The sequence below is a fragment of the Mauremys reevesii genome, linkage group 1 (assembly GCF_016161935.1).
Source record: "Mauremys reevesii isolate NIE-2019 linkage group 1, ASM1616193v1, whole genome shotgun sequence".
Classification (NCBI taxonomy): Eukaryota; Metazoa; Chordata; order Testudines; family Geoemydidae; genus Mauremys; species Mauremys reevesii.
The window spans coordinates 140,401,660-140,426,101 of record NC_052623.1 but is presented as its reverse complement, the minus strand read 5'-3'; the positions used below and the strand labels follow the sequence as shown (position 1 = coordinate 140,426,101).

General features: G+C 41.5%; 1 protein-coding gene across 10 annotated transcripts in view; it reads left to right on the top strand.

The window, feature by feature from the left end:
* The window catches only part of CTPS2 (CTP synthase 2), a 153,152-nt gene extending 129,861 nt beyond the window's left edge, over positions 1-23,291 (top strand). For 7 of the 10 annotated variants that reach the window (XM_039490157.1, XM_039490129.1, XM_039490109.1 and 4 more), the window contains 5 exons: positions 1,024-1,120; positions 6,834-6,978; positions 15,322-15,327; positions 18,518-18,628; positions 21,575-23,291. In XM_039490157.1, the coding sequence (XP_039346091.1) occupies positions 1,024-1,120; positions 6,834-6,978; positions 15,322-15,327; positions 18,518-18,587 (318 nt within the window). In that variant the 3' untranslated portion in view covers positions 18,588-18,628; positions 21,575-23,291. Of the gene's footprint in view, positions 1-1,023; positions 1,121-1,913; positions 2,130-6,798; positions 6,979-15,321; positions 15,328-18,517; positions 18,629-21,574 lie in introns of those variants that run through there. The other 3 variants (XM_039490094.1, XM_039490167.1, XM_039490175.1) reach the window with 3 other exon arrangements.
* Positions 23,292-24,442: the final 1,151 nt, after the last annotated feature.

The following is a 24,442-nucleotide window of genomic DNA, read 5'->3' as shown; positions in this document are numbered from 1 at the left end:
CTACTAGGCTGCTCAGCCCACTGTGCCCCCTAGTACACTCTCCCTTGCCTAATGATCAATAACTATTATTCTATCAACTATGCAATATAGTAACACTCCTTATTAATAGCAAAATAATAAACATGATGTCGTTCAAATAAAAAAAAACACCCCACCCCCAAACAACAACAACCCACACATCCAAACCTTACTTAAAATTGCACAGCTCATTAGGGCAAATAATGCTGAAATCAAGTATAGGAAATAATGAGTTACAGGAACACTGACAAGCCACAGAGGGCAGAGTTAAGGTTGGTTGGGTATCAACTTGGTGGCTGAGGTTGTTAAATGTTAATTTGCTTGGGAAAGGAATATCCTATATTTTTGAGTATCTGTGGGAATGTATGTGTGAGAAGGTGATGTATGAAGTTGTTGATTCTAGGTTTTATGAGCCATGTGCGTTTTACTTGGGCATTATTTTCCTTTAGGACTTCAAGTGTTCAACTTATTTTTTTAAGGTTGACTATATTAAAGAAACATACTTGCTTATTAGCTACATAATACATGCTTTAGAATATTAACCATGCTTGTTACAAATATAGTATACTAGTAGGAGCCATTTTAGTATTTTGGATGTATTTAACATTTTGTAAAAAATTGTTTAATTGCATATTACATAAGAACCACCAATTTTACAAATTTCCACTGCACAATTTTTAAACAAGGAATAATTCCCAGCCCCCGACTTTGCTACATATATATTTAAGAAGTTAAAACTTATCTACCTTTGTTAACTGTAAAAAGCGACAAAGAGTCCTGTGGCACCTTATAGACTAACAGAAGTATTGGAGCATAAGCTTTCATCTGACGAAGTGGGTATTCACCCACGAAAGCTTATGCTCCAATACTTCCGTTAGTCTATAAGGTGCCACAGGACTCTCTGTCGCTTTTTACAGATCCAGACTAACACTGCCTACCCCTCTGATACTTTGTTAACTATGTAAATATTACAATAATTACTACGCATATTTTTCAATTTTCCAGGTAAATCCAGAATTGACTGGCTGCTTTGAAGAGAAAGGTTTGAAATTTGTTGGCCGTGACACAGAAGGGAGTAGAATGGAGATCATTGAACTGGAAAGTAAGTAGCTCAGTTTTTTTGTAACACCTTCTGCATATATTAAATAAATGAGAACACTATCAGAGTGAACTGTATATAAAAACATTACTAACTGAGCCAAAAATGATTCTTGTATCCTATGAGGTTCCCATTAGCTGACTGCTCTAGTACAAAGGGATGAGGCTCCAACCAGAATATGTTAGGAACCGCTGCCCTCCATTTCTCTTCTAGGACGATACATACAATGCAGTGTCAAGGAGTCATGCGGCTCTCTTCCAAAAGGCTGACATCCTAGCTCAACAACTCCTGACCACATCAGAATACGCAGGTGGCAAGGTGTTTGCCAAACCAATAGATAAGGTAGTGGCTGAGGCATTAGAAAAGCCAAAGAACTTCTTCCCCTCAAACAGGTAGTCTGGAAGTGATTATTGCCTTTACTGTAGAGCAGATGGCCTTTTTGCGGCTATTAATTGTCCAAATAAAAGCAGCAAAGAGTCCCATGGCACTTTATAGACTAACAGACGTATTGGAGCATGAGCTTTCATGGGTGAATACCCACTTCGTCGGATGCATGTAGTGGAAATTTCCAGGGGCAGATATATATATGCAAGCAAGAAGCAGGCTAGAGACTGAATAACTCTGAATAAACTCAATAAAGGGAGTGCCAGATGGGATTCTTGATAACATTCTACCTTTAACCCACAACAAAATGCACAACTCTTTTATGTCTCTTCCCTGAATCCGAGGAGAAACACTGTCTAGAAAGCAAGCTCCGTTCCTTCACAAAGAAGTTAACTATTTTTACATCAAACAGGTGGATTTTAGCAATATGGATACTCAGATTTGGATTACTACACCAAATAAGATTTACTTTCTCCTATGGCCAAGGACCTCCAGAAGACACAAAACATAAAGGAGAAATTATTCTGCAGATTGACTTGACTTTACTTTGTTAAATTTTAATATTGTACTGCCAGGAGGGATAATAGCTCTCCTCTTCTTTTGAGCCCCTTTTTAATTCATCCCTGTTTTAAGTCACTGTGTCTAATAAATGTTAACTGTTAGCTAAAATTTCAGCCATTATATACGGAATCAAAGTTAAAGGCAAATTGTTATTGGCCAGAACACTGATTCTGAAAGGATTCTCTGGGGACAATTAATTTTACACACCGTAATGTGTTATTCAGGCTTCCAAAATACCTTTCAAATGGGATATTACAAACTGCTAAAACACAAGGTTATATTTCTGTTTCTGTCAAAGAAGAAAGCTTTAATTCTGAACCAGAGTTTGAATGAAGATGTATTTCTATCATGTCAAACATCTGCAGTGTAAATTGCCACTAAGGTGTACATCAGCTTTCATAATCAAATAACTCTCATGGTAATTTTTATATAGTTTGTTCCTGCTACACCTGCTGATAATTGGTATTAGAAGGCTATTTCATTTGCTTTGGATGAAATGATTTATGTAGGGAGCATAATGAAATAGAGCAGAGTTTTTAAATTATATGTTACTACGAGAGGAATAACAGCAGTAAAACCTGGAATTATTTCACAATGGTTTGCAAGGGCACTCTGATCACTGAAGGGGAAAAACAATCCCCGCAGGGGAGTTAGAGATTGGGGACAGAAATATATTCTACCAAATAGGGTAGGCAAAGCATTTCAGAAGAATATCCTTACAGATCCTATTTTGATATCTTGCAATAATCTTGTTTTGCTGCTTTAGGGAACCATGCTATATGGTAAAAAGAAACAAGCAATGGAACCAGCTTCCTTTTTAACATATAAAACTACCAGATTTTCACTGTTATAGGAAAACATGCTTTTCCTGTAACCACCTTGTCGACTGGTGCGAGTCTCAGCTGAGAGTGCCAAATTCAGGACAGACTGATAAAGAGAGGGCAGACATACCCAAACCTGGTGGCTATTCTAACATTGGATGTACCAAACCAGTAACTGAATGAGGTTCTGTAGCACCACACTGGTCAACAAGAAGCTAACAACACAGCCCCCTTTGGCAACCAGCCCTTATCACCACCCAGACATCTGATTTTTATGATGAGACGTTACTGAAAACCATGTTAATCATATATAAAGTTCTTCCAATCCCAAAGGATCAGCCACCTCCCCAGGTCAATATATAACTCAGATCTTACCCAAACATCAAGCTGATGCCAGTCCATTAGTTGCTAAAAACTAAAGGTTTAACAACATAAAAAGAAAAGAGGTCTTAAATGGTTAAGAGAATCGAATACATTACAAGTGGTTTTCAGAATCTGTAGATCAGGATCATAGCAGTGATGTTGAATCTACTAGGTTGTAAAAAAATCTCTGGTTTGCCCAAGCAGGTCAGGGGTCATTCAAAGCTTCCTTAGAAAATCACAGTGCAGAGATGAGAAGCAGGGATGAAGACAAAGCAGTGATGTCACAGATTGCAATTTTTAGCTCAACTCGTACATGGAAAGTTACTGGCCAATATGGAGTCCTGTATCACATAGGCATGGAAAGTTACTTGCAAAAGATGGAGTCTTAGTTCACATGTCCTTACATGCTTTGCTGATTCATATGGGTAGCCATTGGCTCCACATTGTCTGTCTGTGGCGTCTTCAGTAAGGGCTCACTGAAGAGCTGATTTCCGTCAATGGCCCATCACCATGTGGATGGCCCATCAACCAGTGATGGCTAGCCTGAATGTAAATTTGTCTGTGGGGTATAAGCCAGGAACACAACCCATGTTTGAGTTACAAATATATAGCAAATATTCATAACTTCAGATACAAAGTTGATACATGCATATAAACAGGATTATCATATTTAGCAGATTGCAACTTTTCCATTGATACCTTATATGACATGCTTTTCAGTGATATATTAGTGATTGGAACAGTAGTGTACACCTGGTTTTCATTGTCATAGGAAAACATACTTTTCCTGTAACCACCAACTCTATAATAATGCAGCGGAACTCACTGGAACTGGAAACCGTTTTGGAAATTGTCATACCAGAAGAGAGCAATGATCAATGTAGTCCAATGTCCTGTCTCTGATAACTGTCAATGTTAACTGCTTTAGGGCTTTAATAGCAGCATCCTTGTGGGAGAAATAGGTGTATGGAACAGGAATGTCCTAAAACATTTCCCCTTACTTTCTTTAAAATAGTAACCTTACCTAAATGCTCAGATTTAAACTAGAGAGACAAGGTGAGTGAGGTAATATATTTTTTTAGTCTAGCTTCTGTTGATGGGGGCAAGCTTTCCAGTTTCCCAGACCTGAAGAGCAGCTCTGTGTAAGCTTGAAAGCTTGTCTCTCTCACCTATAGAAGTTGGTCTAATAAAAGATATTACCTCACCCACCTCATCTCTCTAATATCCTGGGTTCAGTACGGCTACACCAACATGCATAAACAATGGGAGATATAAACTAGATGCATCTTGCTTCAACCTAAGCACACTATTCTGTTTTTAAGAGAAACATATACCTACTCTATTTTTATGTTGGCTTTAGAAAGTCAGTGCTGCTACTCTATTACTTTCAGTGTTTGTATTGAATGTGATAAACTACTATTTATAATATATGTTCATTGTCTTCTGTTTCACACACAAACTATAGTAAGGGTCATTATAATGTATAGCTGCACAGCCTTAGAGTAGATGTGGCTATTAGTGCTAGCATCAGCAGTGCTTTTGACCATTTTCTTTGCTGCAGTCCAACAAATAGACCTGGTGTCTTCAGGTGATCTTAAGCTCTCCAGATTTTTTCTAACATGACCACTTCATGTTCTTTAATTACATGATAACATACTAGTTTTTGCACAGGACCCCTGCCTCATTCAGTGAATCGAATGGACAGTGCTTACTGAATCGACATATTTTGTTTGCTTTTCATTGTTCATGGACCAGGCCTTATTTTCTGCACGCTATCCAAACCCTGCTCTGAAGACAGAAGTATTAATTTCCTCAAAGACTTTTCTATGGTGCTCATCACTGTAATATCAGAGTGATCCACAAATATTAATGTATCTTCATGACACTCCTTTGAGGTGAGGGATGGCATTTCATTTTGCAAATGGGGAGATGAGGCACAAAGGTTAATCAAGCATATCACTAACCAAACTGAGACACTTAGAACTTGATTTTTCAGAGTAACTTAGCATTAAATAGAACTTGCTCAAAGCACAGCTCCATTGACTTCAGTTGCAGCTGTGAGCGCTCATCACTTCTGCAAATCAGACTGTACAGTCTCAAGTCAGGAACCCAGGAAATAAGGAACACACAATTAGTGACCACCTGTGAAAATTTTGGTTTAAGTCACTTGCCCAGCAAGCCATGGAAACTCTGTGGCAGAGGCAGGGATAGAATCCAGTTCTTCAGGGCAGCATTCAGCTGTCTTCCCCATGAGACCAATGAAGCAGGGATCCTACAGACAACAGCCTCCTTCACTACACAACCATGATTCATTCCCAGAGCAGGTCCATCCCTTCATTGAATGAGGCAGGGGTCCTGTGGAAAAAACAGTATGTGATCGTGTAATTAAAAACTGTATCATAATGCATACACATGGGATGAATGAATGAAGGTTGCACAGTTCCCATTCACCAGTCAGAATTCTCCATCAGGAAAAACCAGAGAGTTCTCCTTAGAGGAAAAAAAAAAGATTTCTCCGTTAGTAGTGACCATACTTATTGCAATTAATCCTTATATTTCTAGTCTACAGTATTTTATACCAAAGGTTGCAGGTCAGTAGTACACACAACTGGGTCATCTGATCAGCTCCTTTGTCCTACGTGAAAAGATTGAGTAAATATATTCTCTGGAGCTGGTCAGGAAAATTCCAACAAAACATTTTGTCAGAATTTGCCCTTTTGTTGAAATCAAACCATTCCACAGAGATGATTTCCTGCCAGCTTCTCCACCTGATTCCACAGCAGGCTGATGGGGAGCCAAGAGCCAGGGAACCCTGGCTCTGAGGTTTGCAGCTTCTCAGTAGCCTGAGCTTCCAGGGTCTCCATGGCTTTGGGGCAGCCCGTCACACAGTCTGCCTTGGAGTCAGGGCCTTCAGGCCTTCTAGGTTCTGCAGCAGCCTACCACACAGACTACACCAGAGCCAGAGCTCCATTCCCTGGTGTGGATAATTACAGTATTTTGGGGTTGTATTCCAAATCAGAATGAAACCAAATATCAAAATCCTCCGCAAAATGGGATCACTGTTCTCTTCCTATTTCCAGCCGGTAGCCTTTTCTTGTAAAGTGCCAAGTGACCGTGACACTTACTTATTTCAGTGGGAGTTGAAGGCGCTCAGCAGCTTACAGGATCTGACAGTTTATTATGCACACTGTGCTTACATTTATGTGTGTCTGTACATGCACACAAAATATGTAGAGACTAAACTACAATGTAAATACGAGACATAAGCCTAAGCACACTCGGTGCATTCTAGTGATTTCATTGTAAATATGGGAATGAAATCATGAGTGGCTTGTGCTGTTATTGGCACTCAGATCTGCATATTACAGCCTGTATAGCCATATTCAGTTTTCTTTTGTTGTATTTAATCAAAGAATATTAAGATCTTTTCCCCCCTTTAAATTCATATGAAATTATAAGATTTGGAGAGTTATTTATGAAACCTTTAGTGTCCTGTGTTAAATCTTTTTCCTTATAAAGTAGCTTTATTAAGAACTCTCTTCTATTTTCTAGCCTCTACCATTTTCTTTATGCCCTTTGGATTTTAGATCACCCATATTTTGTTGGTGTCCAGTTTCATCCAGAGTTTTCCTCAAGACCAATGAAGCCCTCACCTCCATACCTTGGTCTCTTGCTTGCAGCAACTGGGACACTCAGTGCATACTTGCAACGTGGATGTAAATTGTCTCCAAGGTAACATTATTATTTGCCTGTTTGCCTACAGTTTCAGCAGGGCTATCCTTTATTGATACAATAAATCAGGAAGGGAAGGGGGCTTTTTTATATTGATTTTTATTACATTTATGAGAAAAATCCTGGCTCATGACTGGCTGAAAACAGTCATTTGAAGAGCCATATTTCTGTATTTTTCCTCCTCAGAGACTAACAATAGTAGGATCAGAAACAATAAAGTACTACAGTAATGAAATGCAAATAAGTACATCCTGACTGGCTGCAATCAGTTCCAGGAAAATTATTTCTCACCTCATAGGAGGTGTCTGGCCCTATAACTTCACATGTGTTAATGGTTATTTTATCTGGAAAAAGGTCTGCTGGCAGCTCACGCAGTTAAGTGAAGTTCTTACCTATCTGTATGTGAATGATCATAACAATAAAACAGTGAATGTCAAGGTTATTTTGTTGCAGCAAGGTAATAATATTGAGCAAGCAGAAAAAGGCCCAAAGCAAAACCCAAGTTTGGGGAGGATTTGAACCTAGGTCAGAATTTTGTGGCTGAGCCAAACCAAGATCTCTGATCCCAACAGCCCCAGACCTGTCTCTGTAACCAAGGTAAAGTTCCTGGGACATTTCTTTTTTTATAGCAATACTTTTCAGCCTGTTAATTAATTCATATTTGTAAATTATTAAATATTTTTGGATGTTTTTCTACATTTTCAAATATATTGATTTCAGTTACATCACAGAATACAAAGTGTACAGTGCTCACTTTATATTATTTTTATTACAAATATTTGCATTGTAAAAATGATAAAAGAAATAGTATTTTTCAGTTCACCTCATACAAGTACTGTCATGCAATCTCTTCATCATGAAAGTGCAATTTACAAATCTAGATTTTTTTGTTACATAACTGCACTTAAAAACAAAACAATGTAAAACTGTAGAACCTACAAGTCCACTCAGTCCTCCTTCTTGTTCAGCCAATTGCTAAGAGAAACAAATTTGTTTACATTTATGGGAGGTAATGCTGCCCGCTTCTTATTTACAGTGTCACCTGAAAGTGAGAACAGGCGTTCGCATGACACTGTTGTAGCTGGCGTCACAAGATATTTACATGCCAGATGCGCTAAGGATCATATACCTCTTCATGCTTCAGCCATCGTTCCAGAGGACATGCTTCCATGCTGTTGATGCTCGTTAAAAAAATAATGCATTAATTAAATTTGTGACTCAACTCCTTGGGGGAGCATTGTATGTCCCCTGCCCTGCTCTGTTTTACCCTCATTCTGCCATGTATTTCGTGTTATAGCAGTCTTGGATGATGACCTAGCACATGTTCGTTTTATAAACACTTTCACTGAAAATTTGACAAAATGCAAAGAAGATACCAATGTGAGATTTCTAAAGATAGCTACAGCACTTGAACCAGGATTTAAGAATCTGAAGTGCCTTTCTGAATCTGAGAGGGATGAAGTGTGGAGCATGCATTTAGAAGAGGAACACTCTGATGTGGAAACTACAGAACACAAACCACCAAAAAAGAAAATCAACCTTCTGCTGGTGGCATTTGATTCAAATGATGAAAATGACATCTGTCAGTCCACACTACTTTGAATTGTTGTTGAGCAGAACCTGTCATCAGCATGGATGCATGTCTTCTGGAATGGTGGTTGAAGCATCAAGGGACATAATCTTTAACGCATCTGGCATGTAAATATCTTGTGACGCCGGCTACAACAGTGCCGTGCAAATGCCTGGTCTCACTTTCAGGTGTCATTGTAAACAAGAGCAGGCAGCATTATCTTCTGCAAATGTAAACAAACCTGTTCGTGTGAGCGATTGGCTAAAGAAGACGTAGGACAGATTGGACTTGTAGGCTCTAAAGTTTGACATTGTGGAAAATGTAGAAAACATCCAAAATATTTAAATAAATGGTATTCTATTGTTAAACAGCACAATTAATCGCAATTCATTTTTTTAATCGCTCGACAGCCCTACTTATTAACCATTGCTACAAATGTTATAAGAGGCGTGGTCATAACATTATCTATCCTGTTTTCAAATCCAGAGTTTCATTTGATGGCCTCCTGTAGTAGTGCATTACACAGGTTATCTATAAATTGGATAGGGAAGTACAGTGTTATTGGTTCTAAATGAAATGTCTTTTCATTTCTTTAAGTGCCCCTTTGTTCTCAATGCGTAAAAGAGCGTGGTGTATGTCTCTGGCATGGTAAAAGAAAATTTAAAAAATTAAAAATCTACTAATCAGCCATTCCAACTATTGATCATCCTAGTGAGTATTAAGTATACTAGTAAATGAAAGGGTATTTCTGAAAAAGTACAGACTATTAGGGAGATACCAGAGAAAAACAAACAGACAATTCTGAACATAGAAAACAAATGTGATTCTTGACAGTTGCCATCCTATACATATATTTTCTCTCCTTGGTAAAGTAATGAAACAAAGATGAAGTAAAAGAAATCACTAAACATTTAGGGTCAGATCTTAGCTGGTGTAAATTGGAGTATATCCATTGGCTTCAGTGCAGCTATGCCAATTTACAGCAGCTCTGATCCCTAAATCCAAAAAGGACCATGAGCAATAAGCATCATGGGTTTATAAAGAATAAATATTTACAGACAAAATATTTAATTATAAAATTTGTAGATGAAGTGAGAACTTCAGAAGTAATGTATTTGGATTTTAGTAAAGAATTTGGTACTGAGTCTTGTGAAATTTTGCTTGAAAAAGTAGTAGAAATTAGCTAATGTCATGTTGGTTGTAAAGCCACTGAAGTACAATAAACTAATTAGAGAAAAAAAGCAGCATCATGTAAAGTTGAAAGAAGGTATCTAATGGGAAACCACAGGAATCATTAGTCCTGGTCTTTTCTAATAACTTCATTAATGAGTCTGGAGCAGGGGGTAACAATAAATTAATGACATTTGCAAACAATACTAATTTAGGAGGAGTTGGAAACACCAGTCAGGGCACAGGAATGATACAAAAGGACTTGAACAGTTTAGAAATATGAGTTGAAAAGAATGAAATGAGATTCCACTTGGGAAAATGCAGAGCAGGGAAGGTAACTGTCCTTCTCTACCTAGTTCTGAAGCATTCCATTAAATTCTGAGCACCACATTAACAGAAGAATATTGACAAGTTAGAGGGATTGAGAGAACAGAAAAGTAAAAGAACTAACCATGTGTAGTTTAGCTAATGACACTTAAGGAAGGGATACAATATCCAAATATCTGAAGGGTGCAAATATGAATGGGCCAGAGACCCCTCCACCCTTCCAAAAAATGACCACTGACTGAGGGGAGGTCTGGTGGGGGGTTGTTGGAGCGTGAGCCTGCCCCACAGAAGGAGCTCCTGTTCCATGGGGCTGGGCCCAGCTCCCCACTCCAGGCATTGTGATTTGGCATGTGGGGTCACAGCACCATTTGGTTTGGGGGCCCTCTCAAACAGGGATCCCAGGGCAAGCTGCCCCTTTTACCTCCCTCCTGCTCTGGGGAGGAAGTACTTAATGGTTATCACTAGGAATAATGGAATGAAATTAAGAAAGGGAGAATTGAGGCTGAATATCAGAAAGAACTCTGATGACAAGTTATATCTGGCTCTGCAATAGTCTCCCTAGAAAAGTGGTGGAAGCGCCTTACTTTGCACACTGTAGTAGGCAATACACTAGACAGTGTAAAGTAGGAAACAATCCAGCATTGGCAGGGAAAATAGTAGAACAGGAACTTAAGAACTGCATTACAGGAAGACTGGCCTCTATAAGGGGGAAGTGGCTGGTCTCAGCTGTGCCATAATTAACTATATCCCAGCCTGAGTGGGTGAGGCTAATGGGGCCAGGTGTTAGTTTGATGAATATGTGGGCCTCATAACAAGGCTTGAGAGTGAATATTTAGGAGGAGGAAGCCATGTGAATATTTAGGAGGAGGAGGAAGACATGGCTGGAGTGAGGAGCTGGGCTCAGCCCCATGGAACAGGAGCACCTTCTGTGGGGCAGGCTCACTCTCCAAACCCCCCCCCACACACACACACAGTGGTCAGGTCTGTAAGAAGCAGGGAGGTCCCTGGGAGAAACTTCCAGAGTCCCTGTAGAGGGAAACAGTGGGAAACTTGCTAGGAGGAAAAAAGCTACTAGGGAGAAAGCTGTGGAGAGCAGTGCTCAGTTTAAGGTGCAAAGAAGAACTGTGCAGAGCCTGGGAGTAGGGATGAAGAGCAGGGAATGTCAGAGTAACCCAAGAGAAGCAGAAGAACCATTTGTTTGGATGTTTATTTGAATTTTCAGTATGGAATTTTGTAATACCAGAAGGGGACTGAACTGTCTGGAGGGCTGGGCCAAGGAAGCCACAGACCACTGCCTGCAGAACCAGAATGGCAGACACTAAGGGGTGCCAGAGGGGAACTACCCTTGCAATGCCAAGTCCTGGTTTCAGGGGATGCTCTGGTGGTGTTCCCCTCCCCCTGCCAATTATAAACTACTATATCAGTTCAGCCCAATGGTCTGTCTAGTCTAGTACCCTGCCTCTACCAGTGGCCAGCACCAGATGCTTCAAAGGAAGGTGCAAGAGACCCTGAGGTGGACAATTACAGGAAAACCTATAGGGGAAGTTCCTTCTTAATCCTAATGAGTTAGGGGTAGATTCTCAAAGAGGACATAAGCATTGCAACACTAACTCCTAGGTGTCCTGCTGTCTGCTAGAATTCTCAGCCCTGACTTAGGCACCGAGACTCCCTGTGCATTGAATGGGGAGTGTTACGTGTCTAAGAAAGGGATTCTCTGAAGCCTGCAAGCTGAGTGGGGAGCTGCTTAAACTAGCCAGGAGTGAGATGTAGAGGAAAGGGGTGGGGGTTAGGGCCCATATGCATAAAGGGATTTTGATACCTAACTCCTATTGAGCTGTACCTTAGGCACTTGTCTCTGCTTTAGATTCTTAGCCATGAACTTTCTCCTGGAGCTAGGTGTCTAAGCCAAGTCAGCCATTTCTTACAAAAAACAGAGACTCCACCCCCTTATAGTCAGCACACTCACCCAGGATGTGGGAAAGCCAGGTTCCAGTCCTTGCTCCAATAAATATTTAAGTACTTATGCAAAGTGGAACAGCTTCAACAGAAGCAATTGAATGAGCCCTCCTCCAGAATAGCCCATAGCCTAATGGTTAGGACATTCACCTGGGACATCAGGGAGCTGGATTCAAGTCCTTGCTCCAAATCAGACAGAGTGGGAATTTAAATTGGGGTCTCCTACATCCCAGATAAGCACCCTCACTATTGGGTATTCTAGACGTACAGCTGCACACCCCAGCCAGTTTGAAAAATTCCTGACCTCCTTTCTCCCCCTGACTGCCTTTTGTAGAGGTTAGGTGTGCTCTGAGCATGCCTAATGGATCAGGCCTGACAGGTGATATAGTCAGGGGAACACCTCCTTTGAGAATCTCTCTGGGGCTTAGATGTCAGCAAGGGCTTCGATCAGCTCGTTAGCTGTGAGATGGCATCAGGAGTTAGGCAGCTTTGTAGGTGCTGACTGGTGGAAATGGAGCCTTATAGGGTTAGGTAGCAGTTTTGTGAACGTTAGTATACTTAAATGTTGGTAGGCAGGCACCTGAGTCCATTTGTGAATTGAACCTTTAGGTATTGACTTAGCAGTGTACTTAGTGAGTTATTGGTTGACTGAAGTCTGAGGGTTCTAGCCTTTTTAAATGTGTTTTAACCATCTAATGTAACTAGATGTTTTCATTACCCATATAACAGTCTAATGCTTTTTTGAGTCCTAGCTTCTGTAGTAGTATTACTAGGCAATTTGCCTCAAAGGCATCTGAAAACCCAGAAGCAAATCACAACCTTCCCTGCTTCCTTCTTGCTCTGGGAAGGAATCTTGCCTCAAAGGTGTGTCTTTGGGTCACACTGCCTCTCAGGGCTACTCCTGGGGTGGTCTCCTTTGCTCAGGGCTGTGCCGAAAGGCAATGTCTAGCCCTGTGGAAACACTGACACTCGGGCGGCTCTAGGGATTTTGCCGCCCCAAGCCCGGCAGGCAGGCTGCCTCCGGCGGCTTGCCTGCGGAGGGTCTGCTGGTCTCGCGGCTTCGGCGTGCCTGCGGGAGGTCCCCTGAAGCTGTGGGACCAGCGGACCCTCCGCAGGCAAGCCACCGGAGGCAGCCTGCCTGCCGCCCTTGTGGTGCCGGCAAAGCGCCCCTGCGGCTTGCCGCCCCAAGCACGCGCTTGGTGTGCTGGGGCCTGGAGCCGCCCCTGCTGACACTATTGGTATAATTCCTAGTGTCTGAGGAGTTCTGGGCAAAATAAGACACAAAAGGATTGATTTTTTTTCTGCTGTGTAGTGGAGAGAGGGGAACAGCCCATGCCTCCCTGATCTTCAGGTGCCCAGCCCTGGTGTAAGTTAAAAGGGGCAGCTTTAATTTCTGTCATTGACATAAGATCCTTCAGAGACCTCTCACCATTAGAGAACAGGGCACAGTAGAACCTTGTTTTTCCACACACCCTCCACCCCTGCCTTCTATTATGCCAAGAGTGGAGATTTCAGCAGTGCCTCCCCCACCAGCTCTTCTGCTGGGGGAGATTCCTGCTACCCACGGGGAATTCTCCAGGGGAATCTCCAGCTGGTTTAAATTTGATCTGCACCACAGCAGATTATGTCTTGTTTAGACATGATCTTAACTCCCTGCCCCTGTAGGAGCTGAGATACATCAGTGCGGTGACACGCTGCAGTTTACATTCATGCCCCATCACCATATGAACACATCCGATGATTTCAATAGTAACATGAACAGGAAATCCTCTCCTCTTAGCTGCACCTAGGCACTACATTGACTGATACATGATGGTATGTGAGGGGAAAACAGATGTACAGTAACTAGAATAAACACCCCAGGGCTCTAAATGTAGGTGAATTTGGTGCTAATGGAACTCTTGCTTGAGTGCTGGGGGAGGAGGAGGAGGCTGGATCCATCATGAAAAAGTCTGTATAAAAAACCTGCTCCTACATAAGAGTGTTTCTGCTTGCTACCATTTGGGAATATCTGTCCCCCAGCTCTTGCCCCAAGTGATATTTCATTTTATTGTAATTCACTGATATTTTTTAAAGTCACATTTTGCCCTAAATTACCTCCTGTTCAATCAATCCCAAAAGATAATTTGAACCTTAATGTTCACATCTGACAGGCAGGATAAGATGGAGTAGCTAAACATAACAAGCAGGTGTTAGTGTCAAAAGGGCTCTGAGGAAATGTTCTTGGGCAAAGCTAATGGCATCATTTTGTTCCAAGAAGTCTTTACTTTTTTAACAAATACTTAAAGCCATAAAAGGCCTGATCCAACTCTCACTGAGTCCATTACAATATTTCCTTTGACTACTGTGGGAGTTAAATTGAGGCCGAAGTGACTGACAGAGTCTTCACCATTATTATTTCCAAGGCCCAAAGGTTCTGTTCTGAGAGCTGGAGTTTGACAAGATATAGAGACACCACCTGCTCTCCTATTTTCTCTTGGCCATGCCCTCACACTCTGGATATGCAGGGGAAGGGTGACGGGTGGCATAGAAGCTGCTACAGTGGCCCTACACAACCCTGTCATCCCCCCCTTGTGGTGGGAATATGGTGTTGCCACAGCAGCACAAACCAAGTGAAGCAGGAGGTTGGGATCTTGCTCAGTTCAAGACACACAAACTGAAAGAAACCCCATGGAAGGAAATAAATACATAGTTTTTTTCAGTGAGGGATCACTCTCAGTGGACAAAAGTTTCTTAAAGGAAATACCATGCTTATTTGATTTTCCCACCACTTTCTTAGCACACTTCAATGAGATTTATATAATGTATTTAATATTAGCCACCCTCCAAGCACAAATAGCTATTTAATCTTTATGTGTAATATCTCTGCAGCATTTCAATGCAATTTGAAAGGAAATACGTGCTTGTTCCTAAGAGAGGAGATTACTCTTTGCTGGATAATACAACCCTGAAACTCTGTACAGATTTTTTCCAGTATAATACATTTCATATTATAGTAAATCTTGACGCAGATATTGGTTTGCAACATAAGCAGCTGTTTTTCTGAAGCAAGACAAAAATCCTTAGCTTTTTAAAATTAACAGTATATATGCTGGGTGGAGAAACAAAAGGTAGGGCACGTTTCCTCAAACTAAAGTTCCAATATTTGCAAGTGCTAATAGAAAACTTAATGGCTAATTGTTTAAGTGGTGTTATCATAACATGGCAAAACACTGCAATTAATTACTGTACTTGAAAATGTTCTGTATTATACTGTATTAAACACATAACTGTTTTAATAATACAAAGTTTTTGTTCCATGCTTCCTTGGGCACATTCAGAAAGAGGTAAGTACAATGGCAATGATGCTCTGATGAAACTGTGTGTGTCTGTGTGCATCTGGCATGCTTGATCATATTGTTAGCAACACTTTTCTTCACTATAACTGGTGCATGTTGGTAATGTAATTGTTTCCCACATATTAAAATCCTCAGATTGATCATGTAGTTAGTTCTATATTACCCACTCTTTTAACAAGTTTCAGAGTAGCAGCCGTGTTAGTCTGTATCCACAAAAAGAACAGGAGTCCTTGTGGCACCTTAGAGACTAACAAATTTATTTGAGCATAAGCTTTACACAAAAGAAGTACAGAAAGTTATAGACTTAAGGGCTTAGGGCATATCTGCACTTGCCATTTAAAGTGGAAAAAGTCCCTTATTTGTGCAAAAACCGTGGGAGCGTCTACACTTGCCAATGGCTTTCTGTGGTGAAACTCAGAAGTTTCGCTGCAAAAAGAAAACCACCTCCATGAGAGGCGTGCAGCTCTTACTGGTGATGCTTTTGCGGTGATGTGTAAGTGAAGGCACGTTCTTCCTGTTTTAGAGAGCTTTTATCCATAGTGCCTAGGTGACCATTCTGGCCAGCAGCTCTGCTGCTCTGATGCCAGGTAAACAGACATCCACCCTTCCCTCCTGTAATGCCCTGGGAACTTTGGAGCAATGCTGAGCTACTGGAGCTGATCTGTGTTTGAGGAGAGGAGGCTGTGCAGGGACCCAGGATGCCCCGCAATCACCCCCCCCTCTTCCCTCAAGATCATTGTCAAAATGGAGAGAGCTGCAGTGTGGGATAGCTGCCCTAGAACGCTGCTCTCATTGGCAGTGGAGGTGCTGCTAATGTAGACACACTCTGACACCTGAGGAATTAAGCAAGTACACAAACCAGCGCTTTACTTTCACTGATTCCCTATCACTGGTGAAACATACAGCGCAAAAACTCTGCAAGTGTAGACATACCCTTAGTAAATGTGAAAGCAACTGAGGCTTGGTCTACACTTAAAAATATACTGGCCTAGCTATATCTCTCAAGAATATGAAAAAACCACAACTTCAAGCGACAGAGCTCTACTGACAAAACCCCCAATGTAGATGTGGCTAGGCTGAAAAAAGAATGCTTCTGTCGGCATAGCTAATGTCATTCAGGGAGGCAGTGTCCCTACATCAGCAGAAAAACAGCATATTCTGTGTCTGCACTGGGGGCTATGTTGCCATAGGCTCCTGTCTCCTGCAGGGACATAATGAGTTATGTTGTTGCAGATTTCCTCTAGCAATGAAAGTATGAAATTAAATAAGACAACTTTGCTGTCATATACCCTATCCTACTCTTCTACAATTTTAGTGTTTTAATTAGGTAATATATATAACATGAACAAGACAAGATTAAAGTCAAATCCAGCACCCAAGGCAAACTCCATTGAGCCCCAGCATAATTTAGAGCAGTTTAATGTCTTTTCTAAATTACCTGAACTGCAGTATACCATCTCCCTTCCAACTACGCTGCAAGTCAGCTCATTAGCTCAGTAGCTGTCAGAGGGGGCTACCGACTCCCTGGTTTTCACAGCCCCCCTGTGATCGCAGGGAGGTAATACAGCTGGGGGATCCACTGGGGGAGAGTGCCAGGGATCCACCTGGAATGTTATCTTCTGAACAGGTTTAATTTGGGCATGCAGAAGAGCTGTGATTGAGCCCAAGAGCTTGCCAACCCCAATACATATCCTCTGCCATAGGCTGTGCAAGGAGCTGTCTGGCTGAACTCTTCTGAAGAAAATGCAGTCTGTCTGATCAAGACTGCTGTGGCCTGTTTGAAGTTCCTTCAGCTGATCACTGTGCTGCTATACATTCTTCACCATTTCTTTGTTCTGTTCACTGATAAAATAATCACTAGCACACTAGTTTCTATCCTGTAGAAAACAATGTATCTTTATAGGAAACAGGAGATGAAGGGGGAAGCTGTTAGGATGTTAGTAGTGCATTGGTAATGATCTTGCTCTGAGGATGTGATTTTGAAATAGCAGAATTTCAATTTAAATATCAATTAAGTTTTTTGGTCAAGTCAGATAAATAAAAGTGGGCCTTTAATTAGAACTGGCTAGAAAATGGAAATTCCTTCACATGAAAAATATGTCCACACTGCGATAAAAGACCCATGACATGGCCATGGCTGGCCTGGGGCAGCTGGCTCAAGGTCGCTGGACTTGGGCTGCAAGTGCCCTGAGACCCTACAAGGGGTAGGGGGGTCTGAGAGCCCGGGCTCCACCCCAAGCCATCTGCTCTGCTATTTTTAGTCCCATAGCGTGAGCCCTGCAAACCCGCGTCAGTTGACCTGGGCTGTGAGGCTCATTGACCTGGACCTTTTTTGCTGTGTGGACATACCCTTAGCTTCCCCCTATTTTTGGGGCCAGAGCAGCAGAGAGCCCTGAGTGCTGAGTTTCTTCAGCCCCAGAACTAGGAGGAGGCAGGAAGGCTGAGCGCCTGGGCTCTTTGCCTCTCTGGTGCTTGGGGTGAAGGCAGGGAGGCCCGAGATCCAGAAAGGCAGATTCAGGGTGCTCAGCCACGGCAGTCCTTTTGGAAGGCTTTTGTCAGTTTGACTTTCTGCCTACAGGCGGAAGAGCTTTCTAGGAGGCAGCTGGGAAGCCACCATTTTGATATGCCTGACAGAAAATCAGATTTTTCTGGCTATATTGAAATTTCCTCATGGAACATGGTTTTTCTGAAAAGGGCATTTTTTGTTGGAAAATCCTTCAATGGAAAATTCCCAACCTGCTCTACTTTAAATTTTTCTCAGTGTAAAAACAAATGCCGTCTCTGCTGTAAATTAGACCATTCCTGTTCTAATCTTGTGCTGAGAACTTGCTACTCTCAGTGACATCAGTGGTGGTTGCAGTCACCCTGCACTCTTCAGCATCAAGCTGTTAAGGTTAAGACATAGTAACCAAACAAAAAAATAATATATTGTCAGTATGGAGTACTGGTTCTCATCAGTTACTTAGGGGATAATTTAGAAAAGCATTTAAGCAGATGCTTAAGTCCATTCCTATTGAGGAAAACGTGTTACAGTGGCATTACAGTCAAACCTGTGCTTGACTGTAGTAGGGAGGCCTTCCTCAAGCAGGAGCTTAGTGTGGGTCATTGGGGTTGGAGGGCTTGAGACAAAACAATTATTTCTTCTACACCACTCACACAATCTATTCTTTCTTGCTAGTGATAGCTACAGTGACCTCAGTGATGACAGTTCTCCAGAAAAAGAGCCTCCTGACTCAGAAACAAGCTGAACCCCCTGCATGAGAGCAGAGAATTGGAGAATGCTACTGAGGTGAACAGGGTCCTTTTGACTTACTGCAAGAGACAAAGTTATCTTGGGTTTTCCTCTCACTCCAAATCCCTCCTGATAGTTTATCTTTTCTCCCTGGCCTGCAGCATTTAATTTCTCTCCCCTTCTTGTTGTTTAACTTCGTAATTGTATTATTAAAATCTGCAGTGTGTTTTGGGTGCAGTTCTGATAGTGTTTGAAAAGCTGTTCTTTATAATTATACTGCTGTAATCTTTCCAAAATTTGTTTTCTTTACTTGTTTGTTACTTTAGCATTCAACTCAAAATGAGTTTGATTCCATTGTATTGACTTGATTTTGTTTTTGCCCCTCTTTGAGCCATTTCTTTGTGTTTTATTTTCTGTTGTCATATTTCTACCAGAGATGGACACTGGGCCTTAGGACAGTGAAGACACTTCATGATAAATCTTGGGGGTCAGCCAGTGTAGGGATGTGAATTTAGCAAGCTAATATTTTTAAATTGGAGCTTTGTTTGCTAATATACTCTTGCTAAAGTCCTGTTACTTCTAGTTGTTTGCTTCTTTAACAATAACCGTAATGGTCTCCACAGCTATCTGAATGTGTATTTCCCTTGAGGCATCTGACCTTGTCTAAGTCATGGACTAATCCACAATCTTACTTTAACCATTGAGACTTAACCTACAGAAGGCCTTCAAGATCATGGCCAGTGTGATAATCTCATTCATCCCTTCATTCTGAACCATAATATGGTGTTCTTGAATACCGTTGTATGCAGTTCGTTTTAGGTTTCCATTTCCCCAATTTGATCCTCTCCATTTGCATGGCATAACTGCTGACTGCTTTCCCACATTGGTGATTAAGGCTGAATATAAATAAGGTAGACTGAGGCTCAGGAGATGTGAGTTCTGCTCTTAGCTCAACCACATATTTCTTCTATAACCTTGAGCAAGTCACTTTGGGTGGGATTCACAAGGTAGAATTAGGTGCCGAAGTCCAATATTTAGACACCACTGCAATCCACAAAGCCCTTGCTTAGCTGCTGCCTAACCTTGTAGGTACCTAAAGTCCCTCATGCTTAAGTTTCCAACCATGAAAGTCCCCCAGGTGCCTAAATTTCAGCAACTGAATATGTCCAGAGTAGTGTAAGTCCTGATACTGCTTGGCACCTAACTCACACTTAAGCCCCAGAAAAAATAATGAACTAATTAATGAATTAATGGGTAGTGTGCTTGGAGCACAGATAAACACACCCAAAACAGGAGGAGGTGGTAGAGTGCCCCCCTCCCTTACAACTTTTAGTCCAGTAGTTAAAGCACTTACACAGGTTCAATTCCCACTTCTGCCTGAGGTGGAGAAAGGCTTTGAACTCGCGTCGCCTACCTCCCAGAGGACTGCCTTAGCCAATGGACTATGGCATATGCCTGGGTACTGTTTCTCCATCTCTGCTGTTGAAACTGTTCCACTGTGTTTAAATAATTACATAGTCATTGGCATAGGCAGACTGAAACCTGGGTCTTCCACCTCCCAAGTGGGGCGGCCTATATAATCACTGGGCTATGGTCATTCTTACTCTGTCTTTGGCCCAGTGGATATTTAAATATTTATACACAGTGGAACAGCATCACTGGGAGAGGTTGAGAGAGTCCTGATCCAAAATGTCCTAGTGCTCAGTAGCTAGGGCTCTCTCCTGGGAGGTAGAAGATCCATGTTCAAATCCTTTTGCCATATTAGGCAGGAGAGGAAGGATTGAACCTGGGTTTCCCCTATGCTGGGCGTGTGCTCTAACCAGTGGGATAAAACCTGTTCCTTGTGGCTAGCTTAGACAACTCCCTGCTCAGTGTGATGGTTTTGTTAATTCCATTCTTAGGTGCCAGTGCCCACCATGCGTTGTATAGGGAGCTCGGGAACCTAACTCAGGGCTGTGAATTCCACACGGTGGCAGGTGCCTAAGCCCCCTTGTGAATCCCACCCTTCATCTTGCTATACCTCAGTTCCCCGTCTGTAAAATAGGGATAATGATACTTCCCTACCTCACATGGCTGGGGAGGATTAATCTATATGAGAATCTCAAATACGATGGTGATGAGCAGCTTAAAAAAGTCAATAAAGAAATAAAACACTTCTCACCCTGCTTTCTGCCTGGGCTGCAAGAGCAACGCTGTGCCACTGTGTGTGTCTATAACTGACACCAAATTTATGAGATCCAGTTTAGCTTTGACTATGGGTTTCCCAACAGAGTGCATGATGGCAAATCCTAACATGCCATTAATCTAGTTACAGAATTGTGACTCTTCAGTTGCAAATTGCTTGCATAAATGTATTTCTGTGGTGCTTTAAGTTACGTTGCCAGCAGTTTCAGATTGAAGAATCCACATTTTTATTTTGATTTCTCACCAGCAGGCACTAATTACATTCTGTAGAATTACACTAGATGAGCAAATAGCACGCAGTTTTACTTATAGGCATAATCAAATTACAAAAGTGATCATCGCCTCAGTTACCTTCATTACAATATTAAGATTTTAAGAGGGGCATGATTTCCCCTAATCAGGGACGGATGCACATGTAGACTATATACCTCTACCCCGTTATAACACCACCTGATGTAACACAAATTCGGATATAACGCGGTAAAGCAGTGCTTCGGGGAGGGGAGGGGCGGGGCTGCGCGCTCCAGTGGATCAAATCAAGTTTGATATAACGCTGTTTCACCTATAACACGTAAGATTTTTTTTGGCTCCCAAGGACAGCATTATATTGAGGTAGAGGTGTAATTGCTTTGGTTCATTAGCACTCTGTTAAATCTAGGTAAACTTGCAGTATCTACTGTAAAATTATTGTTATGTCCATCATCAGTTCCACTGGGTACATGGACATTAAGGGATATGCCAACTATAAAAATGCTAAATGGATATGCAGAGAAGGCTTGTACACACACTAATTCTTGCTTCTTTTTTTTTTTTTTTTAGAAAATCGAAAGGAAGGAAATTCACATTAATTGGTTGCACCATTTTTGTACAGTCTTATTTTTCCATATAGGATATATAAATAGCATATGATATAGACGTTAAACCTATTACAGAGACTTAACTTCCTCACAAAAGCATTTGCCTCCCTGCTATGGATGTGAGTTGTTTTCCAGTTGTCATTTTCCAGATGATATTTTCATTGCCCTATACAAAAGTAGTTCTCCAGATAAGTGCTGTTTGTTTAAAAATGAGACAAAGGACCATCAAATCTTAGCTGTCAGTTACAATAATTGGTCTTGTCCTATGATTTCTGAATGATCTCAGGTGAATCTGCCGTAGTTCTTTATCTGTAGCAATCTTGATTTGCACAAAGATTTGGGGTTGTTTTTTAAATAAAATGAAACAGGAAAAAATGCTTTTGCCTTAGAACAGTAAAATGTATTTTTGTGTGTGTGCTGTCTGTGTGCTCAAAGGTGGGAATGAACTAAAAAACAAAATTGATCTTATTTGTGAGCAGTGGAGAATCATTTCAGTGTTAAGATTATTGAATAAATGTTTACCCCTTTGCTGTTAACATAAACAAGGCATTATGTTGGTCTATTGTAGTCTTCACAGAGTTTAATAACTGATGCTGAATATGCATGCCTTTTCATTTTGCCTCTGCAAATGCAGTGTCACCATACAGCTGCTAAAATCTGTCTGCTTTTTGCTTTTACCCGAACAGTAATATTTTTGAAAAGCTGATAATACTGAACATAATGTTAGTCTACTAAATTCTAAATGGGATAGTAGAAGGTTTGAATTTATTATATGCCTAAGAGAATTTAAACACATGGATACACAATAAAAAATAATCTAGTCAGCTGTAAACAAAACATTAATGCAGAGAATTTAAGAGGGGCAGATCCTGGGATTGCACATAGCATATGTCAGGAAATGGGTACAAAGATGGATTTAAAACCCTTCTTCACAATCCTCTGATTCAGGGGCCACTCTATACAGAGCTGGTCCCCTTGTTCCCCATTAGAGCAGCCTATGGGCTATTCTAATTTATGACAGATGCAAACACCCAGAGCTACTGAAACTACAGCCAATAACCAGCGTCTCCTACGGGTGTCTTGGCCACACCCTTCCTTGCCTACTATCTGAGCAGCACAAGGGCAACGGATGATCCCCTAGTGAGTCCGCCGGGGGCCAGGTAGGATGTCTCTAGGACCAGATTCCACCAGTTGTGTGACCATCCAAGGATCTGGCCCATAGTGTGGATCAGCACCCTAAAGCTAGCATAGCCCAAATGTCTGAAATGAGGTCCTCAAGCTTCACATTTTAATTTTATAAATTAAAAGGTTATTTTTTACCCAGGCACACTGGCAAGTGGCATCTTGTGCCTGGACAGTCATCTAAAAAAAGTGATTTGCCTCTTAAATAACTTCGTAATATTTAATTTGTAAGTATGAGATTTTTAAAAATTGCTTTAGAAAACCGCAGTTTCTGCAGTCAAGCCATCTGTTCATTAAGAGAAACCCTGATGATAAAATAAGCTCCTAATATGTCATTGTTTTGGGGTGGTTTGTAGATGTGTGCCTTGGAAATAACAGATATCGTCGGAGTTGATATTACTATATATCTCTGATGTAGAACATGTTGGACTTCTAAGAATGTCTATAACTTTAAAATGTATTTTCAAATACATTAAATTATGTTATATGAAAATGTTTATACAGTGTGTTGTATTATGAATATAGCATATGTTGTTTGTGTCCCATGAAAGCATTGAGATAGGCAATATGTACAGTCTACCTAAATGCAATATTGTCTATCAATGCAGCCATCTCTTGTTAATCTATAAATGTATTCCTAATTCATAAAAAAAGTAATGACTTACGACAGTATCCCGGGAGCTAGTTTCCCCACTCAAAAAATTGGGAGAATACCTAAGGCACAGAGAAGTTGTGATTTGTTTTTTTTTAAAAAAAAACATTGAGGAAGCTAGTGACAGAGCTGAGAATAGCAGCTTGATCACTCAGCTCCCTTACACTCCTCTCCCCCTACAGACTGTGTTGGGGAGCTGCCCCCAGGTCATTGGGTCCTGGAGGCCTGCCCCACCATACCCATGAGGAACTCCTCCTTTGTCACCAGCAGCAGCAGGAGGACACGTCCAAGGGTGACTTTTAAAGGACCCTACTCCCTGGGAAAGGGCCAGAGAGCAGGGAGGTGTGCTTCATGGTGTCCGGCAGCAGCCTCTTCCAATTTAACTGGCCCACTGATGTCATTCTTTCACACAGAACAAGCCTGAAACCGGGGTCCCATGTGCTGGATCCACTCCTCAGGAGCTGCTCCAGGGACTGATAAACCTCCTCACCCCACACACTGCCTAACTTCACTTGCTTTCCACACATCAGCGCTGCAAGGTTTGAGGCAGGTCTGCACACCCCATCCTCATCACAGAGGCCCTGTCCTTCCTTGTTCACTTCAGGATTCCAGGTTCCAACATCATTAACTAAAATAACTGCCATCTGCTTCATGTAACACGTATCTGGTACCTCCATTTCCTTTTCCTTGCCTCACCATGCCACCTCTGCTCACATTCCCGACTCTTATCTCTTCCCTTCTGTCCTCTTGCTGGTCCCAAGGCCACCATTCCTTACCATCTTCCTGTCCTTCCCTTGATGATCTCCTACACCCACATTCTCTGCCTTCTTCCATCTCACCTCTCCCACTCAATCCACAGTAGCTTGTAAATTTAATGGAAACCTTTAAACCATGAAGATGTGCGAATAACCTACTTACTGTAACCTTTGTCCTCCCTTCATCCCTAACCTCATAGATTCTAGGGCCAGAAGGGACCATTGTGGTCATCTAGTCTGA